This window comes from Ornithorhynchus anatinus, chromosome 4, assembly GCF_004115215.2.
Source record: "Ornithorhynchus anatinus isolate Pmale09 chromosome 4, mOrnAna1.pri.v4, whole genome shotgun sequence".
Classification (NCBI taxonomy): domain Eukaryota; kingdom Metazoa; phylum Chordata; class Mammalia; order Monotremata; family Ornithorhynchidae; genus Ornithorhynchus; species Ornithorhynchus anatinus.
In genome coordinates this window covers 1885204-1907193 of record NC_041731.1, presented here as the reverse complement: position 1 = coordinate 1907193, position 21990 = coordinate 1885204, and the positions used below count along the sequence as shown (strand labels likewise).

At 53.1% G+C, this 21990-nt stretch overlaps 1 protein-coding gene and 1 non-coding gene across 14 annotated transcripts in view; one reads left to right on the top strand and one right to left on the bottom strand.

The window, feature by feature from the left end:
* The window catches only part of ADGRB1 (adhesion G protein-coupled receptor B1), a 122246-nt gene that overhangs the window by 70562 nt on the left and 29694 nt on the right, over nt 1–21990 (top strand). For 7 of the 13 annotated variants that reach the window (XM_029062833.2, XM_029062832.2, XM_029062835.2 and 4 more), the window contains exons 18-21: nt 3197–3338; nt 17587–17690; nt 18276–18380; nt 19848–19950. In XM_029062833.2, the coding sequence (XP_028918666.1) occupies nt 3197–3338; nt 17587–17690; nt 18276–18380; nt 19848–19950 (454 nt within the window). The remainder of the gene's footprint in view (nt 1–3196; nt 3339–17586; nt 17691–18275; nt 18381–19847; nt 19951–21990) is intronic. The other 6 variants (XM_029062838.2, XM_039911674.1, XM_029062839.2 and 3 more) reach the window with 2 other exon arrangements.
* Nucleotides 8445–8582, bottom strand: LOC114811581. Its single transcript, XR_003759277.1, has one exon. It is a non-coding gene; the product is annotated as a small nucleolar RNA SNORA7 (small nucleolar RNA).

Genomic DNA, 21990 nt, shown 5'->3' with positions numbered 1-21990 from the left:
CTCTACGCGCTTTTTGCACACTACACTTAACGGAAACACTTTAGAACCAACCTATTGGATTATACACCCTTTTCTTTAACCACATACTTATCTGTGAATCCATTTTCTTCTTCAATGTGTAAATAAATCCATGTCCTTCTGCCTTGCTAGACTGTCAGCTTCTTGAGGGCGGGGATTGTGTCTTCTAACTCCATCATACTCTTCCAAGCACCAAGTCTAATTCTCTGAACTCAGGGAGCACTCGATCAATACCACCAATTGACTGATTGATGGATCCCAAGAGCTTAGTACAGCGCTCTGCAGAGGTAGCATTCAGTAAAGTCTGATGGATTGTTTGCTGGATCTTCCTCTTCAAGAAGCCCAGTTGGCATGATTCCTCTCAGTCATCAGAAGCTCGTTCTCTGGGATGAGTGTCTGGAATTCACATCTTACCTTTCTCCCTCCTGCAACAACTGTTCGCTTCCAAGGAGTGAGCAGAGATCTCACTCACCAAGACGATCTGAAAGTTCCCCTCCCCTCAGATAAAGTCTTTCTGTGTCCTCTTGCCAATCAGGCAGGCAGCGGGATGGGATGTTCCACTTGTTTATGGTATACGTTAAGCGTTTACTATGTGCTGGGCACTCTACTAAGCACTGGGGTAGATGCAAGCTGAGGTCGGACACTGTCCATGTCCCACATGGGACTCACAGTCTTAATCTTCATTTTACATTTGAGGTAATTGAGGCACAGAGAAGTTAAGTGACTTGCCCAAGGTCACACAGCAGACAAGTGGTGGAACCAGGGTTAGAACCCAGTTCCTCTGAGTTCAGGGCCCATGCTCTATCCACTAGTCCCTGTCGCCTGTCACTTGATATCTGCCCTAATCTTTCTTACTGCAATCTAACCCTTTTCCCTCCTGTTCTGCTTTTGAGCTGTCCTTCATATCAACATTTCAGGGGCTTTTGCCCTATGGAAACAGTCAATCGATCAATGGTATTTATCGAGTGCTTACTATGTTCAGAGCACTGTACTGAGCACTTGGGAGAACACAACAGAATTAGCAGGCACGTTCCCTGCCCACGAGGAACTTAGAGTCTAAAGGAGAATGTTACAGTCTAAGCTTCTTGAGAGCAGGGATCACGTCTTCCCTAGTGTTTATTTCCATGTCCTGGACCCAGGATATGCTCAATCAATACTCTTGCTTTTTTGCCTCCCCAGTTTTGTTCTCTCCTCCCCACTGGGTTGCTCCCAGCCTCCGGAGCTGGAGTGATACTTTCTCTGCACGGAGCCCTGGGCTCTTGCTCCACCTGCGTGGTTTCTGGGTAGCGCTTTCCTACTGGAGGATGACTGCATCACACAGAGACCAAAACACCTGTCTCATGGCAGGCACAAAGTGGCTCTGCTGTTTGCAAACTTCTCTTTCGGGCCACCTGTCTGGGAGGGGAAGGGTTTTGTTGTGTTTTGTCTGCTCCACAATTTATAATATCTTTCTCCCCACCCTCCACCTCCCCTGCGGAACAAGTAATCCACTTCTAGCCTTAGACTCTGAGAATTCTCTGGCTCCAGTTCGGTCAGGGGTTCCTTGCTAATTTCAGAGTTAGAGGAATGTGTGATTCTAATAACGACAAGTGTTCTCCCACCCTGCATCCCCACCGAAGTCTTTCTTCCCTTCCATTGTGTCCTTGGACCTCTGAGCTCTTCCATCCTCTCAGTTCTCCTTTTCCTTTCCGCTCCTCTAATCCACCCCGAACTTATTTCCACCTGGGCCCTCTTCTGTGGAGGGGGAAGGCCCCGGGGAGTAGGCTGGGGCAGGCTCAGCACCCAGCGCAGGGCTCCCGGCAGAGGCAGAAGAAGCAGTGAGAGCTGCTGAGAAGCTGATGGGTGCTTCAGGGCTCTGGGTGCGGGAAGGGGTGGAAGTGAGGGAATGTTCCCCTTTCACAGTCTTGGTGCTGAGCGGAGGGAAAGGCCTGAGGTTGACTAGTTAATCCCACCCTGGTCTGGAATGCCTGCCCCTTCTAACAGACCTGCGTAGTCTTGGTGCTGAGGAGAGGAAGAACTGAAGTTGGCTAATTAACCCCTCCCCACCCCCACACCAATGCCCACTCTTTATCTCCCTCCCCAGGGCCTTCCCCACCCCCACTCCCGAGGCCCTCTCTCCCAAGACCCACCTCCCTCTCCTTCAGTGCGCTCCTGCAACATGACAGCTGCCAAAGTCTCCAATACCACCCAGCCCTCCTCCTCCTCCTCTTCCTCCCAGCCCAAAAACTGTACTGCAAAAGCCGAAAACAATTAGTCAGCCCCAGCTCCCCAATCCCCCACCCCACCCCAGAGAGCATCCAGCCTATTCTGATTGACTTCACACACACACGCGCGCATGCACACGTGCGCACACACACACACACACACACACACTTACTTTACTCTCCTTTTTCTCATGCCCCATTGACTGTTCCAGGTTGGGGGTCGGGGTCTCTTTCTGCACCAGCCCCCTCTCCCTGTCCAGGGGAGTGACCCCAACACGTGGCGGTCTGGGGAGGCGGTGTTTGGCTGCGCCGTCTACTTTCTGGCCAGCCCACACATCTCTCGGAGCATCTTTCCTCCTTTTAGCCACCCTGGGTAGGCGATATGCTCTTCTCTCTCTTTCCCTGTCCCTCTCTCATCGCCACCCCCCCAACCCCGCCGCCAAAATTCCATTCCCCTCTGTCTCCTCCGCTCCATCTCCTGCTCTCCCTCCTCCTTCCCCCCCCTTCCCTTCCCCTCCCATCCCTCCTCCCCCCTCCCCGCTCTCGCCACCACCGCCGCGGTGTCTGAGAGCGGCTGCCTGAGCCAGGGGAAGAGAGATGGGGGACGCGAGATGGGGGAGAGGCAGAGTCGTGTGGTCCTCGGCGGCAGCGGCGGGGTGTGTGTGCAGAGGTGATGGCCTGTGGTGGGGGGAGGATGGAGAGGGAGCTGGTGGGGCCGGGGGGGGGGAGGGGCGACCCTTGGGAGGAGGGGAGGGACAGGCTGAAGGTGGCCACTGTGAATTTTCCCTCTATTTTGTCAGTCTATTGGATATGGGAATTTTTTTTTCCCCTTTTGCCTCTGCTGCTTCTCACGCTGTGTGTTTTCTCTCCTGCGTGTCTTTCTCTTTCTCTCCCCCTCCACCACCCCCTCTCCCCCTCCCATCCCCTCCCTCCACTCCCACCTCCCCCCCAACCACTACCACCTCCCCTTCCAGACCCTCCTCCTCCTCCTCCTCCCAGCTCGGGCCCTGGTCCTGGCGCAGCTGCCGATCGGTCTCGCTCGATTCTTTCCGAACTAAATGTCTCTGTGACCAGCTCTCCACCTTCGCCATCTTAGCCCAGCTCAGTTCAGACATGGTAAGTCCCAAAGAAACAGAAGAGGAGAGGAGAAAAAAAAAACCCCTCAATGACATTGAAACTAATAAAGCCAACATGTCAGCTCACAAAGGAGCGGATGCGCCCCGCACCCCATCCCAGCCCGGGCCTGGAGGTCTGGCCGGCAGGGTTGGGGGCAGGGAGAGGGGTGGGAGTAGGGAAGTGGGGGATGGGGCAGGGGCACCACCGGTGGTCCCCCGGGAGCGCGGCTCGGCCGGGCCTCTAATCCTCTGGGCTTGGATGGCAGGGCCCAGGGGGGACAGACCGTTCGTTGGAAATGACAGAGCTCCAGAAAGCTCAGAGCATTTGTGGGGTGCGTTTTGTTTGTGGGCTCCCGACGTATTCCAGTGCTCCATGCCCACCCCCTCCCTGTCTCCGCGTTGTGCCAATTGCAGCTCACAAACCTGCCGTGGCAGGCAAAGGGGTGGGGGAGGGAAGAGAGGGGATGGTGGCCGCGGCTGCCGATAATAGTCGAGGTGCGTTAGTTGTGGCCGTGCCGTCTCCTGCTCCCACTCACCCCCCTTCTCCTCCATCCCCCTTCCCCAATTCCTCAAGACGGATTGCAGAAGAGGATGCATGCCCCTGCCCGCCCCCACCTTTGCTGCTGTTAGCGTCTGCCTGAGCTGCCTGCAGAGGGAATCTTCCCAGAATGTGTTTCCCAGGACGGGAAGACCCTCTCCCTTCTGGTGGGGAGGGGAGGGGAGGGGAGGTGGTGTAGTATCTGAGAGGGGATGGTAGCGGGTACCAGGTGGCATCCTGCTTGCCCAGGTAAGACCGCCGAGACTGGGCAGAGGCTGGGCAGTGGCCGGTGGTCGCTGGGGGTTGGTTGGTCAGAGATGATGTCTGGGGAACTGGGGTCTGTCCACGGAAATTCCCTTTCAATACCGCCATCAGTGGGGCTGTGGACCCCTTTAGGGAAGAGGGAAAATCAGGAGTTGGGGGTGGGGGAGGAAGGGAGAAATTCCTGGAAAATGTTTCCGCTGTACTTCCTGAACTTGATTTGTACTTTCTACCGTGACGTTGGGTCGGCGTCGGTGAGAGCTACCCCGGAGGTCCTTCGCTGATCGGTTTGGGGCCCATCTTCCCCAGAGTGGGGAGCCGAGGCTGCCTGGAGTCTGGGAAGGCACCCCCTCGGAGCAGCTTTACCCCCCTCTCCCCTGAACCTGCCTCTCTCCCAGATTCCGACCAACCCTCTGGAGCCAGGGTCAGCCGCGATCCTTGCGGAATGCAGCCCCGCACTGGGAATGCTGTGGCTTGGGATCCAGGAAAGGGGTTAAATGGGAGAGATGGGAAGAGCATTTCTGGAGACGGAGGTTGGGTTTATTATTAGCAACACTAATGTCATTGGTCCACTGGTTACCATGGGAACAACATCTGCACCCCAGTCCCTGGGAAGATGCAGGCATAGAGGCTGAGGCCTAGGCACAGGCCCCAGTTGGGGGGCTCTAGAGCCACCTGGATGGCTCCCAGAGTCAAGCAAGAGGGCCCCTTTCCCTTCTCCCCCCTCCGAGAAACACCTCGATGGGTCTGATGGCTGGGTTATCACTATATCCATCTCCCATGAGAAAGGCAATTAGAGAGCTGGTCTTGGCCCACCCTTGGAAAGTGATAAAATGAGGCTCGAGGTTTGGCTAAAGGAATCTCCCCATGTCTGCTCTGCAGAGGAGTAAAAGAGGGCCCAGAGATGGAGCTCCCAGGAGAGAAAAAACCCCAGCACCAAAAAAAGGGTTAGTCTTGGGGTTTGTGGACCCATCAAGTCAGCCAGTCCTGATAACCCAGGCCGAGAAGAATGCTCTGCCTGGTTCCAGTGCCAACTGATGTCACTATGCCCTCTGGGTACCTCAGTTTACCTCTTTGGACTGTGGCACCCTCCCTAGCAACTTGGAGAAATTGCCCAACCTCTCTCAGAGTCTGGGAGGATCTGGGTGGGCCCAGCAGGCCACAGTCACAGCTCCTGGTGCTGAAGCAGAGAGTAGAGCAGGTGACATTGGTCAAACACTGCAGGGAGAGTTTATGGCAACTGGATTTATTGCATTTCGAAATGCATTTAATGCATTTATTGCATTGGTGGCTTTGAGTCTAAGGAAGTAAGCTTAGAGGACCAGAGGGCTAGGGATCAACTATTCCCCAGTTTCACCAGAGGCAGAACTAGAGGGAAGAAGGCTTCGATGGCAGCAAGAAGGAGTTAGGATAGACTAAAGGAAGACATGTGGGAGTGTAAGGGTGAGGGAAACACTGGAAACTATGATGAGAGGTAGGAAAATCCTATCCTTTCCAAGCTTTAAGAATGTCAATAGAAGGTTTTAGGTGGAGGTTCTCCTGCTTGGAGGCAGGGGGATGGATTGGATGACCTCTCAGCTTGCATCACGGACTTTTAAAGGGGAGCAGACAGGAAGTTGGGGCAAGCACGGAGTGGTGTAATTGTGGTTTACATTTCTAAGCTGGTCACTGGATTTCAACTATAGGAGAGATTCAAGTAACCGATAAGGAGAAATTTGTGGCTGGGAATGGTTGTAAGCTCCTTATACTCTCCCAGGTGCTTAGTACAGTGTTCTGCATACTGCAGTTATTCAACAGATACCACTGATAGAATAGATGTTTTCAAGCACTAGAATGGGACCCTGAGAAAGTTGTCAAGATCAGAAAGCAAGCCATCTCTCCGCAATGGTTTAAAATCAGTCATCCTCATAAACTGATGTTTGAGGTTCCGGTTTCTGGCTCTGAAAGACTGCTGTGTGGCTTCAGGCAAGTCATTTGACCTCTCTGGGCCCGTTTCCCAGTCCGAGAGTGGGTGTGACCAACATTTCCCCCAGACCTCTTTAGCAGGGTTGTTGTGAGGCTCTGGGACGTTATGTGACAAAGCTTTGAACTCAGGGAGAGAAAGAGTGACATGTTTTTGTTTCCACATTTCCTTGTAGAATTGCTCCTTTAATTTCCCAGGTGCCCCTTTCACCACCCCCTCCTCCTCCTCCTCCTGCCGCTCCTCTGCCTGGTCTCAGACCGTGGAAATAGGAGGCATTGGCCCTCAGTAACTGACCTCAACATCTTTCTGATGGTGAGGGAGATGAAACTCACGAACCGGGGGTGAGGGAGGGCTGTGAAAATAATACAGACTCCCCACTGCCTGGGGTAGTGTGATCATTCCAGCATCCAGGAGGCAGGGGGCGGGCTGGATGGAGCCTCCCTCTGCTCCCATTTCCATGAATCCTGCATCTCATTCCCTCTGCCAGTTTCTCCCCCGATTCCATCCAGCTCTGGGAATCTCGTATCTCATTCCCTCAGCCAGTTTCTTCCCCTGTTCCCATCCAGCTCTGGGAATCCTGCGTCTTATTCCCTCTGCCGGCTTCTCCCCCTGCTTCCGGATGGCCCCAGTGGGGCCCTGTCTGGAGGAAGAGGGGGAGGCAGATCCCATGTTGACCTGCGAAGGCCCCATCAGCCCAAGGTATCTTGGCACTGGTGATCCTGAGATGGCCTAGAGTGGTGGCTGTAGGCAAAATCGTGGATCTCCAATGCTCATCTCTCCCTCCCCAAAGGAGTCCCACACAGCATCTCTCTCCTCCATCCCCTAGTGTCTCTGCAGGGATCCTGTCCCCCTCCCAGCGTTCCCCAAGGTCACATGCCACTCGGTCCAAGGTTATCTAACCCCAGCCTGACATTCCGGCTGATGGGGAGAAAGGCCTGAACTCGAGAGCTGCAGAACGTGTGAGGGAGGAGCCGTTCAGTGGAGTGGGAAGCAAGTTCTGTCCTTCTTGGACACAGGGGACTGGACGAGATGACCTCTGCTGGTCCCTTCCTATTCTGGCTCTATAAACCACAGGGGTATGTCCCCGGTGGGTTGACGTGGGTTTAGGCAGTTTCCCCATTTCTTGCTTGGCTCCCTGGTTTGGCTGCTACATCCTTAAGGCCTGGAGGCTCATGCAATGGGAGAAGAACACTCAGAGACTTAGCCCCACCTTGACCCCAATTCCTTTCACCAGGAGGCAAGAGCCTGGGCTTAGCTGATCTGCTGAGAAAGGGGAATTCTATGAGAGGGAGGGAGGGAGTCTGAGGCTGCAGCCTCAGCCAGGATCCTGCCTCGTCCCCCGGAGGCGCACAGCCTTGCTGTGATGGGCAGAGTTGCAGACTTCCAGAGGTCACCAAATCCAGCCCCCGCTCCTGGGAAGGTTGTCTCCCAAATCCTACCCTGTCGGCCTCAGCCTGATGGAGGCAGCCAGGACCCGGGGGAGTGTAGATTTGGGCTGGCGTGGGTGGTGCAGTGTGGGTGTAGCCTGGGCACAGATGGCCACTCTGCCAGCCAGGTCTGGGACTAGAGCCCGCTCCCGGGTGGCTCCGTCTCACACCTTACACTCCAGATAAGACAGGTGTGCAATTCCAGCTCCCACTGATGACCGCCCCTGCCTTTCCCAGCCCTCCCCTGGGTTGGGAGCTAGGGGCAGGGAAGGGCATGCTGCCTCCTACTCCCTCAGTCGAGGCCTCCCCTCTCCCAGCCATTCCCTATTCCAAGTCCCTGCCTATGGCAAATGTAAGCGAGTGCTGCACCATCTGATTTTCCCAAGTCTTGCAGCCTGATGGGCGGGGGGAGCATGAGAGTCAGTACTTACTTTCCTGACTATCCTGAGCCCCAGGACGTCCACACAGATTGGGGTTGGGAGATGGCCAAGTGCCAGAAAGTTGCCCCAAGCAGGAAGCAGGAGGTGGATGGGTGGATATGGGTTTTCCTCATGGCACCATCCAAGGTCAATCCTCCCAGCTCCCCATCACCATGTTTAAAGGAACACAAGTGCCCTGCAGCTGGCCGGTGCCCAGTCAGCCTGGCAAATCAGGAAGGACCCAGTCTGTCCGCCCCCAGGGCTGGAATAATCGTCTTGTCTTATGTTGTCCAGTAGTTTCCGACCCATAACGGCACCATGGACACGTCTCTCCCAGAATGCCCCGCCTCCATCTGCAATTGTTCTGGAAGCGTATTCATAGAGCTTTCTTGGTAAAATTATGGAAGTGGTTTACCATTGCCTCCTTCCATGCAGACGACTTGAGTCTCTGCCCTCGACTCTCTCCCATGCCACTGCTACCCAGCATAGGGGAGTCTTGACATGTAGCAGATTGCCTTCCACTCGCTAGCCACTGCCCGAGCTGGGAATGGAATGAGAATGCCTCTGCTTGACTCTCCCTCCCTTAGTCGAGACTGGTAGAGTACTGGAAACTCTCCAGCTGTGACCCTGAGAGGGTAAGGAATAATAGTAGTAATAGTAATAATAACAATAATAATAATTAATGATATTAGTGGTATTTGTGAAACATTTACTAAGTGCCAAGCACTGTGATAGCTCTGGTAAAAGAAATATATACTGATTGGAGACCGTCCCTGTCCTATATGGGGCTCAAAGTCCAAGAGAGTGTGGTGTCCAAAAATGATTGCATTAAGAGGCAGCAGCATGGCCTAGTGGATAGAGCACAGGCCTGGGAGTCAGAGGACCCAGATTCTAATCCCTTCTCTGCCGCTTGTCTGCTGCAAGGTCTTGGGCAAGTCACCTCATTTCTCTGTGCCCTCAGCTCATTTGTAATATGGGGATAAAATAATGTTCCCTCTCCCTCTTAGATTGTGAGCTCCATGGGACAGAAACCGTTCCTGACCTGATTATCTTGATTCTTCCCCAGTAGTTGGCAGATTGTAAATGCTAAACAGACTGAATTATTGTTGCTATTTTTATTGTTGCTGTTGAGATTTTCACACTCAGGTGGCTGTCTTCATTCCCTCTCCTGAAGCGAGATGATGGCCCCAGCTACAGTGGCCCGGCTGGGCCACTGGCAGGGTGGATGGCCTGGCCCAATCAGGATGGCCTCAGGGGGAGCCGATCATGTCAGCAAACAGTGAGCAGGGGAGGCTGAAGTCTCTGTGTCCCAGCCTGGGCTGTGGGTTCATTTCCAGGAGAACTAAAGGCCTTGAGTCCTGCCACCATGGAATCAGTCCCAGCTTCCTCCAGGCCTGGGGTTGTCCTCTGTCCAAGCTGTATGATGCTTAGAGGAACAGTACAGTGGTCCCCTGCTGGACACCCATCCTCGGGAATGGAGAACAATCAGTCAATCAACCAGTGGAATTTCTGGAACACTTACACTGAGCATGGTGCTGAGTGGTTGGGAGAGTACAATAGTGTTACATGACTGACAGTCTAGCAGAGGAGAAGGCACCACTTAGGTGTGATTGTTTGGGGCAGATTTTTCCATCCCTGGACCCACCTTGAGACCCCAAGAAGCTCAAATCTTCCTAAAACCATTTCACCAAGAAAGATGCAGGCATAGGCAGAGAAGGGGGAAATAAAAGAATGATCAATCGAGCAATCATGTTTACTTTCTGTGCATGAAGTACTGTACTAAGTTCTTGGGAGAGTATAATATGCCAGTGTTGATAGATCTGTTGCCTGTCCATAATGCTTACCTTGTAGAAGGGAGACAGACATTACAATAAATTACAGATAGGTACATAACTGTTGTGGGGCTGGAGGTGGGATAAATAGAGGGTGCAAATCCAAAGGCAAAATGACACAGAGGAGAGAGAGTGTAGGAGAAATGAGGGCTTGAGCTGGGAAGGCCTCATGGAGGAGATATGAGTTTAATAGGATGAGTTTAATAGGACTTTGAAGGAGAGGGCGAGTGATCATCTGTCGAGACCAAAGTTTGCTGTTCCTTTCATCTAAGGAAGGAACTGCCAGCAGGAATGGGTGGGGAGTGAGGGGATAGGGATAATAATGGGGGTGTGCTGATGAGGATGTGGATGGGTGGGTGGGGGCAGCAACAGCCCAGAGCTGTCCAGAGCCTGGCCAATCCATTCTCCTTCTCCAAACCCCTCCAGCACCACCTCCATGGTTAGAGAAAGATGGATTACACCTCACTCAATTTCTGGTCTGGGCCTCAGCCCTAGCCCTATTGGTGATTTGCTGTGTGCTTTTAGGCAGTTGCTTAACCTCTCTGGGCCTCCCCTTACTCATCCTTGTGAAGGCCACGTTACTTGTCAATCCCCTACATCCAGGAAATTTGAGGGGAATTCAGAGCAGGACAGCAGTAAAACCATGGAGCACCTTGAGAAGCAGAAGCTGCGTGAATAATGTATTTTTTAAACGCTTACTATATGCCAGATACGGTTCTAAGCGCTTGGGGAGATACCAGATAATCAGGGAGAACACAGTCCCTGTCCCACATAGGGCTCACAGTCTTAATCCCCATTTAACAGATGAGGGAACTGAGGCACAGAGAGGTGAAGTGATTAGCCTAAGGTCACACAGCAGACAAGTGGTGGAGCTGGGATAGGAGCGAGTCTGTCTCCTCTGTCTTGTTTTCCCCAGAGAGTTGAGCTGCCCGGCTGTTGCCTGCAAAGGGTTGCTGGACAGCAACCCATCAGTGCAGAGAGAGTGAAAGAGGGCTATCCACCCCACTGCCTCGCCCCACTTCTCTCCGGTCAGCGGCAGACAGCCGACCAAGAGCAAAGAGCCTGATTTACTGCTAATAAATAGCAGCACATTAAGATGTTGCTTGGAGATTTTATTTGCAGCCATTATGGGAAAATTACCCATTTAGGAAGGGGGCTGACTTGTGTGACACATTGTGGAGCAAGCTCGGGTCCCTGTGCAGACTTAGCCACTTCCATTTTCCCAGCAGCCTTTAGGGGATGGGGTGGGAAGCAGAGAGGAGTGAGCCTCAGACCAGAGAAGGGAGGGCCTGGATCGGGAACACACGGTACATCCAGAAGAGTCCTCAAGCCTCCTGGCTGTTATCCCAGCCTAGGCTGTGTGCTCCGTCCCTTCCTGATGTCTGGGGTGTAAGGATCAGAGGTCAAAGGAGGTATGTTTTTTCTACCCAGGGTATCTGTGGGTAGCAAAGCTGGTCAGAGAGGACTTGAACAGGGAGCGAGAGCCAATGGGAAGGCCTCTCGAGACTGGTTTGCAAGAGTGGCGGTCAGGGAGCAGGTGGCAGGAGAGGGCAGAACCGACAGGCCGGCTCCTATCCATGTGTCCACTCCAAAACAGATGCTACCAGAGCAAAACAGACGGAGTTATGGGTTGTCCTGTAGGTTGGAGGACGGATGGGGCTGAGTCAGGGAAGGTTTCCTGGAAGAGATGGTCTTGAAGGGCAGCAGGCAGGCTGGTAAATGGGAGCAGGTAGGCCGGCCAACAAGGCAGCTTGGACAAAGAAATCACTGGTTCAAGGCCCTTTTTTCAAGGGGAGGTGATGGGGGGAGGGAGTGATGAAGTCACCTCACTCTCTACCCACCAGGTAGTTAGGACGAGAGGCCAGGAGGGGAGGTGGAGGAACGGCGGGAAGGGGAGGGGAAGGGAAATGAAAGAAAGATTGCAACTGGTGAGGAAAAATGGGTGAAGGGGAGGTAGAGTGGAAGTCCAAAATAAATGAATGAATGAGTCAATCAATCAATACATGCTTAGAGAAGAAAGAGGGGCAGATGGAGGAGGAGGAGAGCGATTTGTGCGGGAAGAGAAACAGGAAGGTAGCCAGCTGAAATCAGAGATTCGGCCCCATTGGCACCGTCCCCCCCATCATCCTCATCATCCCTTTTCTCCTCCCCGTTCCGCCTGGCCTCTTCCTTCCTGTTCCAGACTCTGTAGGCACCAGGAGGTTTGAAGAGAAGGAGATTGAGCACTGAGGTGGCCTCAGGCCATAGCGGAGGCATTATTTCCAGCCTAGCTGATCTCTCTGATCAAAAGACTCAACTCCCTCCCTTCCCTGCCACCCTCCCCACTGCCGGTCTACCTATCTGGGACACCGCTAACTTCTCACGTCTCACAAGCCCAGATGCTCCCCCCGCACCTTCCCCATGGTGAATCGGATGAGGGGAATGGAAAGGAAAGGGGCAGAGCTCAGAATTGCTTGCTCCCCTTGCCCAAGCCAGGATGGCCCCCCAGAGGGCTGGACAGTCGTACTCTAAAGTGGTTCTGTCTCACATACTCCCTCCTGGGCTCCCACCTCCTCCTTCCATTCTTCCCTCCCTCCTTCTCTCCATCCTTCCAGTCCTCCTTCCATCCCTCGGTTTCTCCCTCTGTCCCTCAGTGCTCTTCTCCGGAGCCATCCCGACTGTCTTCTGCCCCTTACTTCGAGGACCGCACCAGTACACTGTCTCCTGCACCTCCCAGGTGTCTCTTGGGACTGTCTTTCTGCTCCTTGCCACTATGTTCTCACCCCATCCTTGGCCATCCACCAGGCACTTTCAACAACAAGAGAAAGTGGGGCTTCCCACTCTCCCCTGACATCTCTTGACCTGAGAGGAAGAACAGCCACTTAGAGCCAGCCCAGGTCCATACTTAGCAGCTGGTTTCCCAGTGCCCAGCTGCTTTCCCCGATGCTCCATTCTGGCGGAGGAGCAGGTTCATATCCAGATCACTCAGGCACAAATCACGAATCACAGTGCACAAATCATAAAGCAGAGAAGTCTCATGGAAAGAGCATGGACCTGGGAGTCAGAGGACCTGGGTTCTAATCTCTGTTCTGCCAACTGTTTGCTGTGTGACCTTGGGCCAAGTCACTTAGCTTCTTTGTGCATCTGTAAAATGAAAAATCCTCTTCTCTCCAACTTAGACAGTGAGCCCCATGTGGGACAGGGACTGTGTCCAACCTGATTAACTTGTATCTACCCTAGTGCTTAGAACAGTCCTTGAACACATAGCTAGCTCCCTCCTGCCATTATTGCAGTAGTCTCCCTCATCTTTTATCTAGACTGGAGTTGGAGAACTAAGGGAAGTGGGAAGAGATGTCTTGTTCAGGGGGTTGGGGATGAATGTCTGGAGATGTGGAGGTTGTTCCTACCTCTTATGAAAACACTCTCATGTACTTGCTACAGTGCTCTGACCACAGCAAGTGCTCAATAAGTATGATTGACTGAAAATACAATTGATTATGATAGTGCTCTGGGAATGCTGACCCAAGGCTAATCCCTGTGGAAGGACCAGTGGATTTAGCCCCTAAGGGAAGAGGCCCCTCCCCAACCCCTCCTTCCTTTACACCCAGCCTAGCACTTTCTACTTCAGGAGAGTCCCGCCGACAACCCTCCTTGACCAGGCACAGCTGGAGGGGGAACTGGGCAGAGCCCATCCTGGCTCTGAGAGACCTGTGGCCCCGCTGGATAATGATCAGCGGCAGGGGGTTGGCAAGGGGCCTTAGGTCAGCCTCCCGTGGCTGCCTTGCTTCCACCCCCCACCTCCCACAGCAGCTCTTAGCTTGGGCACAGGACCCTCCAGCTAGGCTGACAAAGGGCACTGAGAGTTATGAAGAGGAGCCAACCAGGGAAATGAGATGATAATAAACAGGAAACATGCTTGGAAGGAGGGGCGATATTAGCTTTGCTATTCTGGAGTACTCAAGGGTCATTCAATTAAGGAGGCCGCTGAGTTGGATTTCATTTTCCTGCTTTTTAAGCTCCCTTCTATGATGACTGAATATGTGTTTTAAGTGTCTAAGTGTTGAAAGTGTATAGTGTGCCTTGGGGCCAGCTGAAAGAGTGCCAGTGTGAATAGGAGAGAGACAGGAAAGCAAAGGAAGGAAGACAGGAAGGAAGAGATGGGGCTGGGGGAAGGGTATGGTACTTTTTCTAGGTCACTGAAGGAGTCAGGGGGTTCAGAGAGGGAGGGGTCAGGTGAATTTCAGAGAGTTAAGGGATTCAGCCTGACCCCCCTCCTCCCCACCGCAGCCCTTCCTTTAGTCCAGGCCCTTCGGGGTGTAGCTGTTCTGGACCGGCAGTGCTGGGCTGAGTCCATCCATCTGGTCAGCTGGGTCTCTGATGCAGTGTGACCCCAGGGGAGAGCTGAGGGGGGAAGCCAGGAGGTCAAGTTGGGAAGGGAGAGGAGTGGGAGAGTGTGAGCAGGAGGAGCTGTATTCATCTTCCAGTCGACGTCGCTTGATTTTGGCCATGTCCTTCACCCCCCAGGGAAGGCTATTGGAGACCCTTAGGGCAGAGGAGGGACTGGGTCCTCCAGTCCTGTGGGGCCCTGGGCTGCCCTCCCATGCTGGGCTTGCACTCTGTCCATGGGGCAGAGTTGGAGGATAGCCAAATAACAGGCCTACTTGGTGCCCTTCAGAACCAGCCACTCCCTGTCATTCAGTTGATCAATTGTATTTACTGAGTGCTAACTATGTGCCATGCACTATACTAGGGCTTGGGAGGGTACAGTATCACAATATAACAGGCACATTCCCTGTCCACAATGAGCTTACAGTCTAGAGGGGGAGACAGATGTTAATATAAATAAAATTACTTCCTCACTCTGAATCCTCCCTCCTGCGCAGCAGCACTGCACCACCCACCCCCTTTACTGATCCCCCCTCCCACTGCCCAAACCTACTATTCCAGTCCTATAACCCCTCCTGAGCCCCCAGGGCTCCCTCCTTCCCCATCTCTCCATAAAACACTGTCAGCTACTTTGTTGACCAAATGAGGTGTGACCTCCCCAAAGTTTCCCTCTCGGCTCCACAGCTCCCGCCCACTCTCCTCTATTCTCCTCTTTCCCAGCCATCTCTCCAGAAGAGATGTCTCTCCTGCTTTCAAAATCCACCCCCTTTGCTGCGCCTCCATTCCCCATCCCTCCTCACCTCCTAAAATCATTTAATCTCACTCTTCCCGCCCTCCCTGACTGCCATCTGCAACTGCTCACTCTCCGATGCCTCCTTCTCCTCTGCCTCCAGATACATTCACACCTCCTCGTTCTTAAAAAAACTCTCTATGGATCTCCCTGCTCCCTCCAGCTATCACTCCATCTCACTCTTTCCAATCCTGTCCAGACTCTATGAATGGGTCATACACACTCCCTGCCTCCACTTCCTTTGCTCCAACCTCCTTTTTGATCCTTCTACAAACCGGTGTGGGCCCCTTTCACTGCTCTCTCCAGCATCACCAGTGAGCTCCTTGTTACTAAATCCAACAGACTTAATTCTATGCTAATCACCTCTGCTCTCTCCTCAGCTTTTTACATCAGACCACTCCCTTCTCCTGGAAACCCTTTGTCACCTTGATTTTTCTAGGCCAGTTCTCTCCTTTCTCTTCTCCCACCTGTCTAGCTGATCTTTCTCCAACTATTTGGCTGGTTCTTCCTCTGTCTCCCATCCCACAGAATCCCCTTTCCTTCTCATTTTACACTTACTCCCTGGAGCTCACCCACTCCCACGGCTTAACTGCCACCTCCAAGTGGATGGCTCCCAAATCTACCACAGTAGCCTCCTCCTTTCTCCTTCGCTGCAATTTTGCATCTCCTCCTGCCACCAAGGCATCTCTACAAGGCTGTCCCACCAACACCTCCAACTCAACGTGTCCAAAACTAAACTCCTCATCTTTCCACCTAAATCCTGCCTCCTCCTAACTTTCCCACGGTAGTTAACACCACCACCATCCTTCCCATCTCTGAATCCCACAATGTTGGAATTATCCCAGACTTCTTCCTCTCTTTCAACCCCATATTCATCCTGTCACTAATTCCCATCTCTTTTGCTTCCACAACATCTCCAGACTCCACCCCTTCCTCCCCATCCTAACTACCAAGCTGGTCCAAATACTTCTTATATCCCAATTCAAATACTGCATCAGCTTCCTCACTGACCTCTCAGTCTCCAGTCTCTCCTTCATTCAGTTCATGCTCCACTCTGTCTCCCGGATCATCTTTCTAAAACATCACTCCCCACTCTCCAAAAGCCTCCAATGGTTGTCTGTTCCTCTCCACATCAAGCAGAAACCCCTCAGGATAAGCTTTAAGGCACTCAATCAGCTCTCCTCCTCCTATTTATCTTCTGTTTTCGACCACTACACCCCATTTCGCAATCCTCATTCTTCTCCAACTCACCTACTCACCGTGCTTTGGTTTCCTCTCTCTCATCACTGACCTCTTGCTCTTATGCTCCCTCCTTGCTGAAACTCCCTCCTCCTTCACATCAAGCTGCCCTCCCTTTCTTCAAAGCTCTTCCAAAATCGCATATCCTCCAGGAGGCCTTCCCCGATCAATTTCTCATCTCCCTACTGTACATCCCCACATCACTTTAGCACTTCCACACCACAATAATAGTAATTGTGGTGTCTGTTAAGCACTTACTATGTGCCAGGCACTGTACTAAGTGCTGGGGTGGATACAAGCAAATTAGGTTGGGCAACTTGGCCCTCGTGCTCACAGTTTTGGGTACCGCTGTGTACAAGTCTTACATACTCTATCACTTTCTCACTATAATTCATTTTAGTGATCGTCTCTCCAACTAGCCTATGCACTCTTATGTCCTATCCACTTCTTCCCCACTTATGTGCATATTTTTATAATTTACCTATAATTTAGTGCCCATCTCCCCCTCTGGTCTATAAGCTCCTTGAGGGCGGTGATTGTGTCTATGAGCTCTCTTGTCCTCTCCTAACCACTCAGTACAGTGCTCTGCAAACAGTGGACTGTAACTTTTTGAGGGTAAGACTTGAATCTAATAACTCTAATGTCCTTTCCTAAGCTTCAAGTCCACTGCTTTGCACCCAGTAAATGCTCAATAATGTCCTTTCCTAAGCTTTAAGTCCACTGCTTTGCACCCAGTAAATCCGTAGATTGATGGATGGCTTGAAGATTTCCCAAGCTCTTTGCTGTCTTTGGGTCTGTGGTATAGATAATGGGTAAATCTCAGAGAACAAGAAGGTGTCAAAGGATGAGACTTGGGCACCCTCTGTTTTTGACCTGTCACCTCTGTCCTTGGAGCTGGGGGAGGGGGCAAACCTTTCACTGATGACATGCCCTCTCCGGCTGAGATGTGACTAGGCCACAAGATCAGGACACCAGTGGCTGATCTCCCTCCTGCCTGGCAGCCAGCATCTAGGGTGATGGTGAGTCTTTTAAAATCTGCCCAGGCTGGGTTCTAGGTGACCTGTGTTCACATTCTCACTCTGCCCCACGGCCAAGTTGCTTAATTTTGCTGGCTATTCAATGAGAAGACAGTTCCTTTCTTCTTCCTGTATCTCTGGGCAAACCAGAGGTTTGATCTGGAAGTCAAACTGTGAGCTTCTGTGTTGTTGTTTGCTGGGAGCTAGAGGTTGGGAGGGGGTTTCACACTGTTGGGGCTTTTTTCTTTTCCTCTGTTCCCTAAGGCTAAGATTTGTTGGCCTGGCTGGTGGAAACTTTCAACCATCTCTCGCTTGAAAAGTCAGACTTATCTCCCTCTCTCTCTCTCTCTCTTCCTCCCTCTCTCTATCTCTCTTCCCCCCTCCCCGTCTCCTTCTCAGAATATGGAAAAGGTGGCCGTCCCATCAGTCACCCTCATCGTGGGCTGTGGCGTGTCTTCCCTGACCCTGCTTCTCCTCATCATCATCTATGTGTCTGTCTGGAGGTAGGACACCCTCCCCTGCTGACACCCCTCAGATTTGGGGATTCTGGGTAGGGGAGGGATGAGGGAAGAGAGTGGCCCAAGCCCCCAGCTGGCTACTGATGGGGCTGGGCCTCATTTAGCTTACATTTCATTTTCCTCCCAGGCCAGTGGTCCTCTCCCAGATTTTTGTGTATGTGGGTCCCTGGCTGTAGGCTCAGGAGGAATTCTGGGAAAGCACAATGTAGAGCCAGAGAGACCCATGAGAGGTCTAGCTTCCCACCACCCAGGTCCAGAACCAATTGAGTTGACTGCCCTGACCTTCCAGATCTCCAGTAATGGAGGCTCAGTAGTCTCCCTGAGCAGTCTGTCACAGCGCTGAATCTCCCCTGGCAGTCAGAAAGTTCTTCCTGAGGTCTAACCACTCTCTCCTGCTGAAGCTGAAGCCCATTAAGGGACTATAAAGGGACCCAGTGAACAGAGAGCTTGGTATCAGACCCAAATGAAGCAGTTCACTCCCAGTGGAAAAGCCAAGGGTGGGATCCTAAGAGCAAGAGTCAAGCCATCTGGGAAGAGTCAAACACATAAGCTGCAACTCCATCTCCCCAGGGCCTCTCCTCTTCTCCCTGTCTTCTCGCCCAGACAGAATATCTGCAATGCACCCAGGAGGAAGGAAGAGAAGAAAGACACAGATCCCTTCCCAGAGAAGAATGAGTGAGGCTGCCCCCCAGCAGAAGGAAGCAGGACCCAGGGAGAGGCCGATATATATTCACTAGATTGAGCTCAATGAGGAGCTCATTTCTCCTTAAAGCTGTCTGGTCTAGTGGAAAGGACACAAGACTGGGAGTCAGGAGGCCTGGATTCTAGTCCTGACTCCACCATTTGCCTTCTGGGTGACCTTGAGCAAGTCACTTGTCTGTTGCCTTAGTTTCCTCATTTCATGGGGATGAAATACTTGTTCTCCCTCCCCCTTAGACCATGAGCACTCACAAGGGGCAGAGACTGTGTCCAGTCTTCTTGGATTGTATCCACCCCAGCGCTTGGCACAAAGAAGGTGCTTGCCAATTCCCACAATTCTTATTACTATTTTGAAAGTGCTCATCATATGCTCTTGATCCAAGCCTGACCACCGTCCAGGGCTAAGGCTGTGACAGTTCACTATGGCTTGCCAGAAACACACCAGTGGCTCACTAGGGACCCTTCGGGGACCACTGAGGCCTGAGCCTATGGCAGCAGGGTCTACAAGGGTGAGAAGGGGGCAAGGTCATTTCTGGAGCAGGGAGAAGTTAAGCGGGGTTTTTAGGGAGAGAAAGCTAGGGCTGGGCCAAGGACATAATGGCAGAGACACCCCAGAGACATTGTTTCCATGGTCAAAGAGCAAAGCGGCCAGGACTCTTGAGCCTGAGCCCCAGATTCTGCCCCTGCCACCGGCCACCCTCTGACCCCGGGTCTTTGAGTCCATCTTTGCTCAACCAAGGTGTTTAGCAAATCCCGTGGGGTGACACCAGAACGAGCCCTGGCCTGGATGGACCAGGCCTCAGAGGGTCGGGCAGTGGGCCTAATGAAAGCCAGGCTGTGAGCTAAAAGAAATTGAATGTACCCAGTCTTGCCTTTCTGTTCCATCTGCACTTGATTTTCAGGGGTCTTTCGGCCATAGTGTGGGGGGACTGATGGAGTTCCCTGGTTCTGTGAGGTCTGAGCTCAGTGGGGTGCAGGAGGCATGAGGGAGGGAAGGTAAGAAGGATTGAGAATCTGAGACAATATGAAGAGGCGTCTGCCTTCTGGACATATTACCTGGTGTGGCCGGAGCAGCAGCAGAGACTGTGGCCTTGAATTGCCTCATTGGGCAGGGGTCCGAGCTGCATGCTCAAAGTTCACAGTGATTCAAACCAAGTTCTTATCCTGATGGAGCTTCCTGTCTGCAGGCCTGCCGAGCGTGAGGCTGGAGAAGGAAACGTTCTAGTGTCCAGTCAGGATGGGATAGAAGGGGAAGCAGCTGTAAGAGACTGGGGCTGGAGCGGGCCAGAGGGCCAGGGAGAGAGAAGGCCGTGCACCCCATCTGGTGAGAAGGGAAGACAGGGCAGATACAGACACCTGGGCAGACAGAAGGGCCTCGTGGGATGGGGGCAGACCTGGCACGTGAGATGGCCAAGCTGGCGGCTCCTCTGCCTCTCTCCTCAGATACATCCGCTCTGAGCGCTCCGTCATCCTCATCAACTTCTGCCTCTCTATCATCTCTTCGAATGCCCTCATCCTCATTGGGCAGACCCAGACCCGGAACAAGGTAGGAGGTGATCAGGTGCCCACCCTGTGTCCCCGAATAGATCCCCCTCCCCTCTTCACCGCTCCCTCCCTCGCTCCCGCCACTGCCCCTTCTCTCTACTCCTCTCCCAGTTGGCCGCCCAGGCTCGGAGCAGGGACGCTGAAGCGGGGCAGTATCTCTGGGTGTGTTTGGGAGCTGTTCTGCCTTGGGGCAGGGGGCTGGAGGAGATGACTTCTGGAGGTCCCTTCTCTCCCGGGAGAGGCTTGGTGGGTGGGAAAGCTGAAGGAGGCCTCCCTTGACCACAGAGAATCCTGGGCATTTTTCCATCCACCCTCTTTAAAGTAGGAAAAGTTCCAAGGACTATGTTTTCCTCTGCTTTCTCCCCCCAGGCCAACCCTACCTAAAGAAAGCTCATTTGATCATTAACCTGAAGCCTAGGGCCCCACCTGCGATGAGGGTTTGGGGAAGGAGGTATGGGGAAGGAGGAGAACTGTGGATTCATCCTCCCAACAACTTTATCACTTTCCTCCAACTGCCCCCTTTTCCAGACAGTGACACTGTCTGGAAGCCAGGACAGCGACATCAGGAATAAACCCAGGTGTTCTGACTGCCTCATCTAACTGTGGTGTTTGGCAGGGCAGACCTGTCTGGGTTGAACCCTGTAGGAAGATGGAGAGAATAGCTGACTGCAGCTGCCATCCCCGATATCGTAGGGAGAAAGCCGTTCTGATCCTTTAACAGGCCCACCGAGCCAAGGACTCTCCTCCCAGAGCTTCCTCTCCCTGTGCCCACTTTGAAGTTGGCCACTAAATAGTTCCTCTCCTCCTGAAGGCTATTCAGGGAAGTCATTAGCAGTCTGAGAGCGTGAGGGGTGGAGCGACCATGTGGGAGGAAAGTAGGGAGGCGTGAAAGGAAGAATCAAAATTCTAGAGGCATCATCTGACCCTGGGATCTCCGATTCCTGTTCTCCCTCCCCAGCCCGGCCGCCCTGGGCCCTCTGTGTCCTCTTGCTGTTTGCCCCAGGGCTCTGGGAGCTGGGAGGGAAGGTCAGCCCTGCCTGGCTAGTGGCTAGCGGGAGGCAGAGAAATCGAGTGCATCCATGGGTCCGGGGCAGTGGCCTGGTGGGAGGGGAGACGCTGACCCAAGGGCCTGATTCTTATTCAGCCCCCACCAGCTGCCCATTGGCTTCTCGGACGGAGGACAGGGAAATTTGGAGAGAGAGAATTTTCCACAGTGTCTAAGGACCTCCTTGGAGGACAAATGCTGTGTTTCTGGAAAGTAATTTCGGGCGGAGGAGTCCCTGGCCCTATCTCCATCCCCAGCCCCCACCCCTAGCCCCCGCTGAGCTCCTCCATCCCCAATGTAGGCTGGGTGCTCTGTAAGGGTTGACTTTGTCCTGGGACCAGCAGTGGGGATAAAGGGAAGAAGACTCCCGGGCCCTGCCCTTGAGGAGCGGACAGTCTAACAGAGAGGCAGGATGCAGACCCACACCCCACCCCCACCACACACACACACACACAGAGTGACAATGGGGGCATAAAGCTCAGGCGATGGAATCAGGTGGTTTAGAAGGCCTTCCAGAAGCATCTCCATACCATTCCTAGAACCAGCCACCAACTCCAGGCACTAGCCCCAGGATGATTTGGGGTGGCAGGGAGGGAGGGACTCTCAGAGTAAAACTGTTTATTTCGGGATCTGTCTCCCCAGCTCCTTGGGGTCAGGAATCTCATCTTCTCTTTGTCCTCTTCCGAGTGAGTGCTTAGTAAGTGCTTTCTCTGCCCACGGTAGATGCTCAGTATATACTGTTGATGATGATGGCATTTCTGAGCTCGGATCAGGGTAGGGTTACCCAGAACCAACCCGCTTCTCACCCACCCTGACCTTTGGTAGGTCCCCAGAATATATCCAGGCCAAAAGGAAACCAGGCGGCCACGAGACTGAAAGGAATGGGCACTCCTTTCTGTCCCCTAGGGAGTGGGGTTTCCAGTGGACGCCGGTCTAGCAGGGCTCCACGGGTATTGACTAAGACCAACATAATCACCTTGCATTCACCCTAGTGCT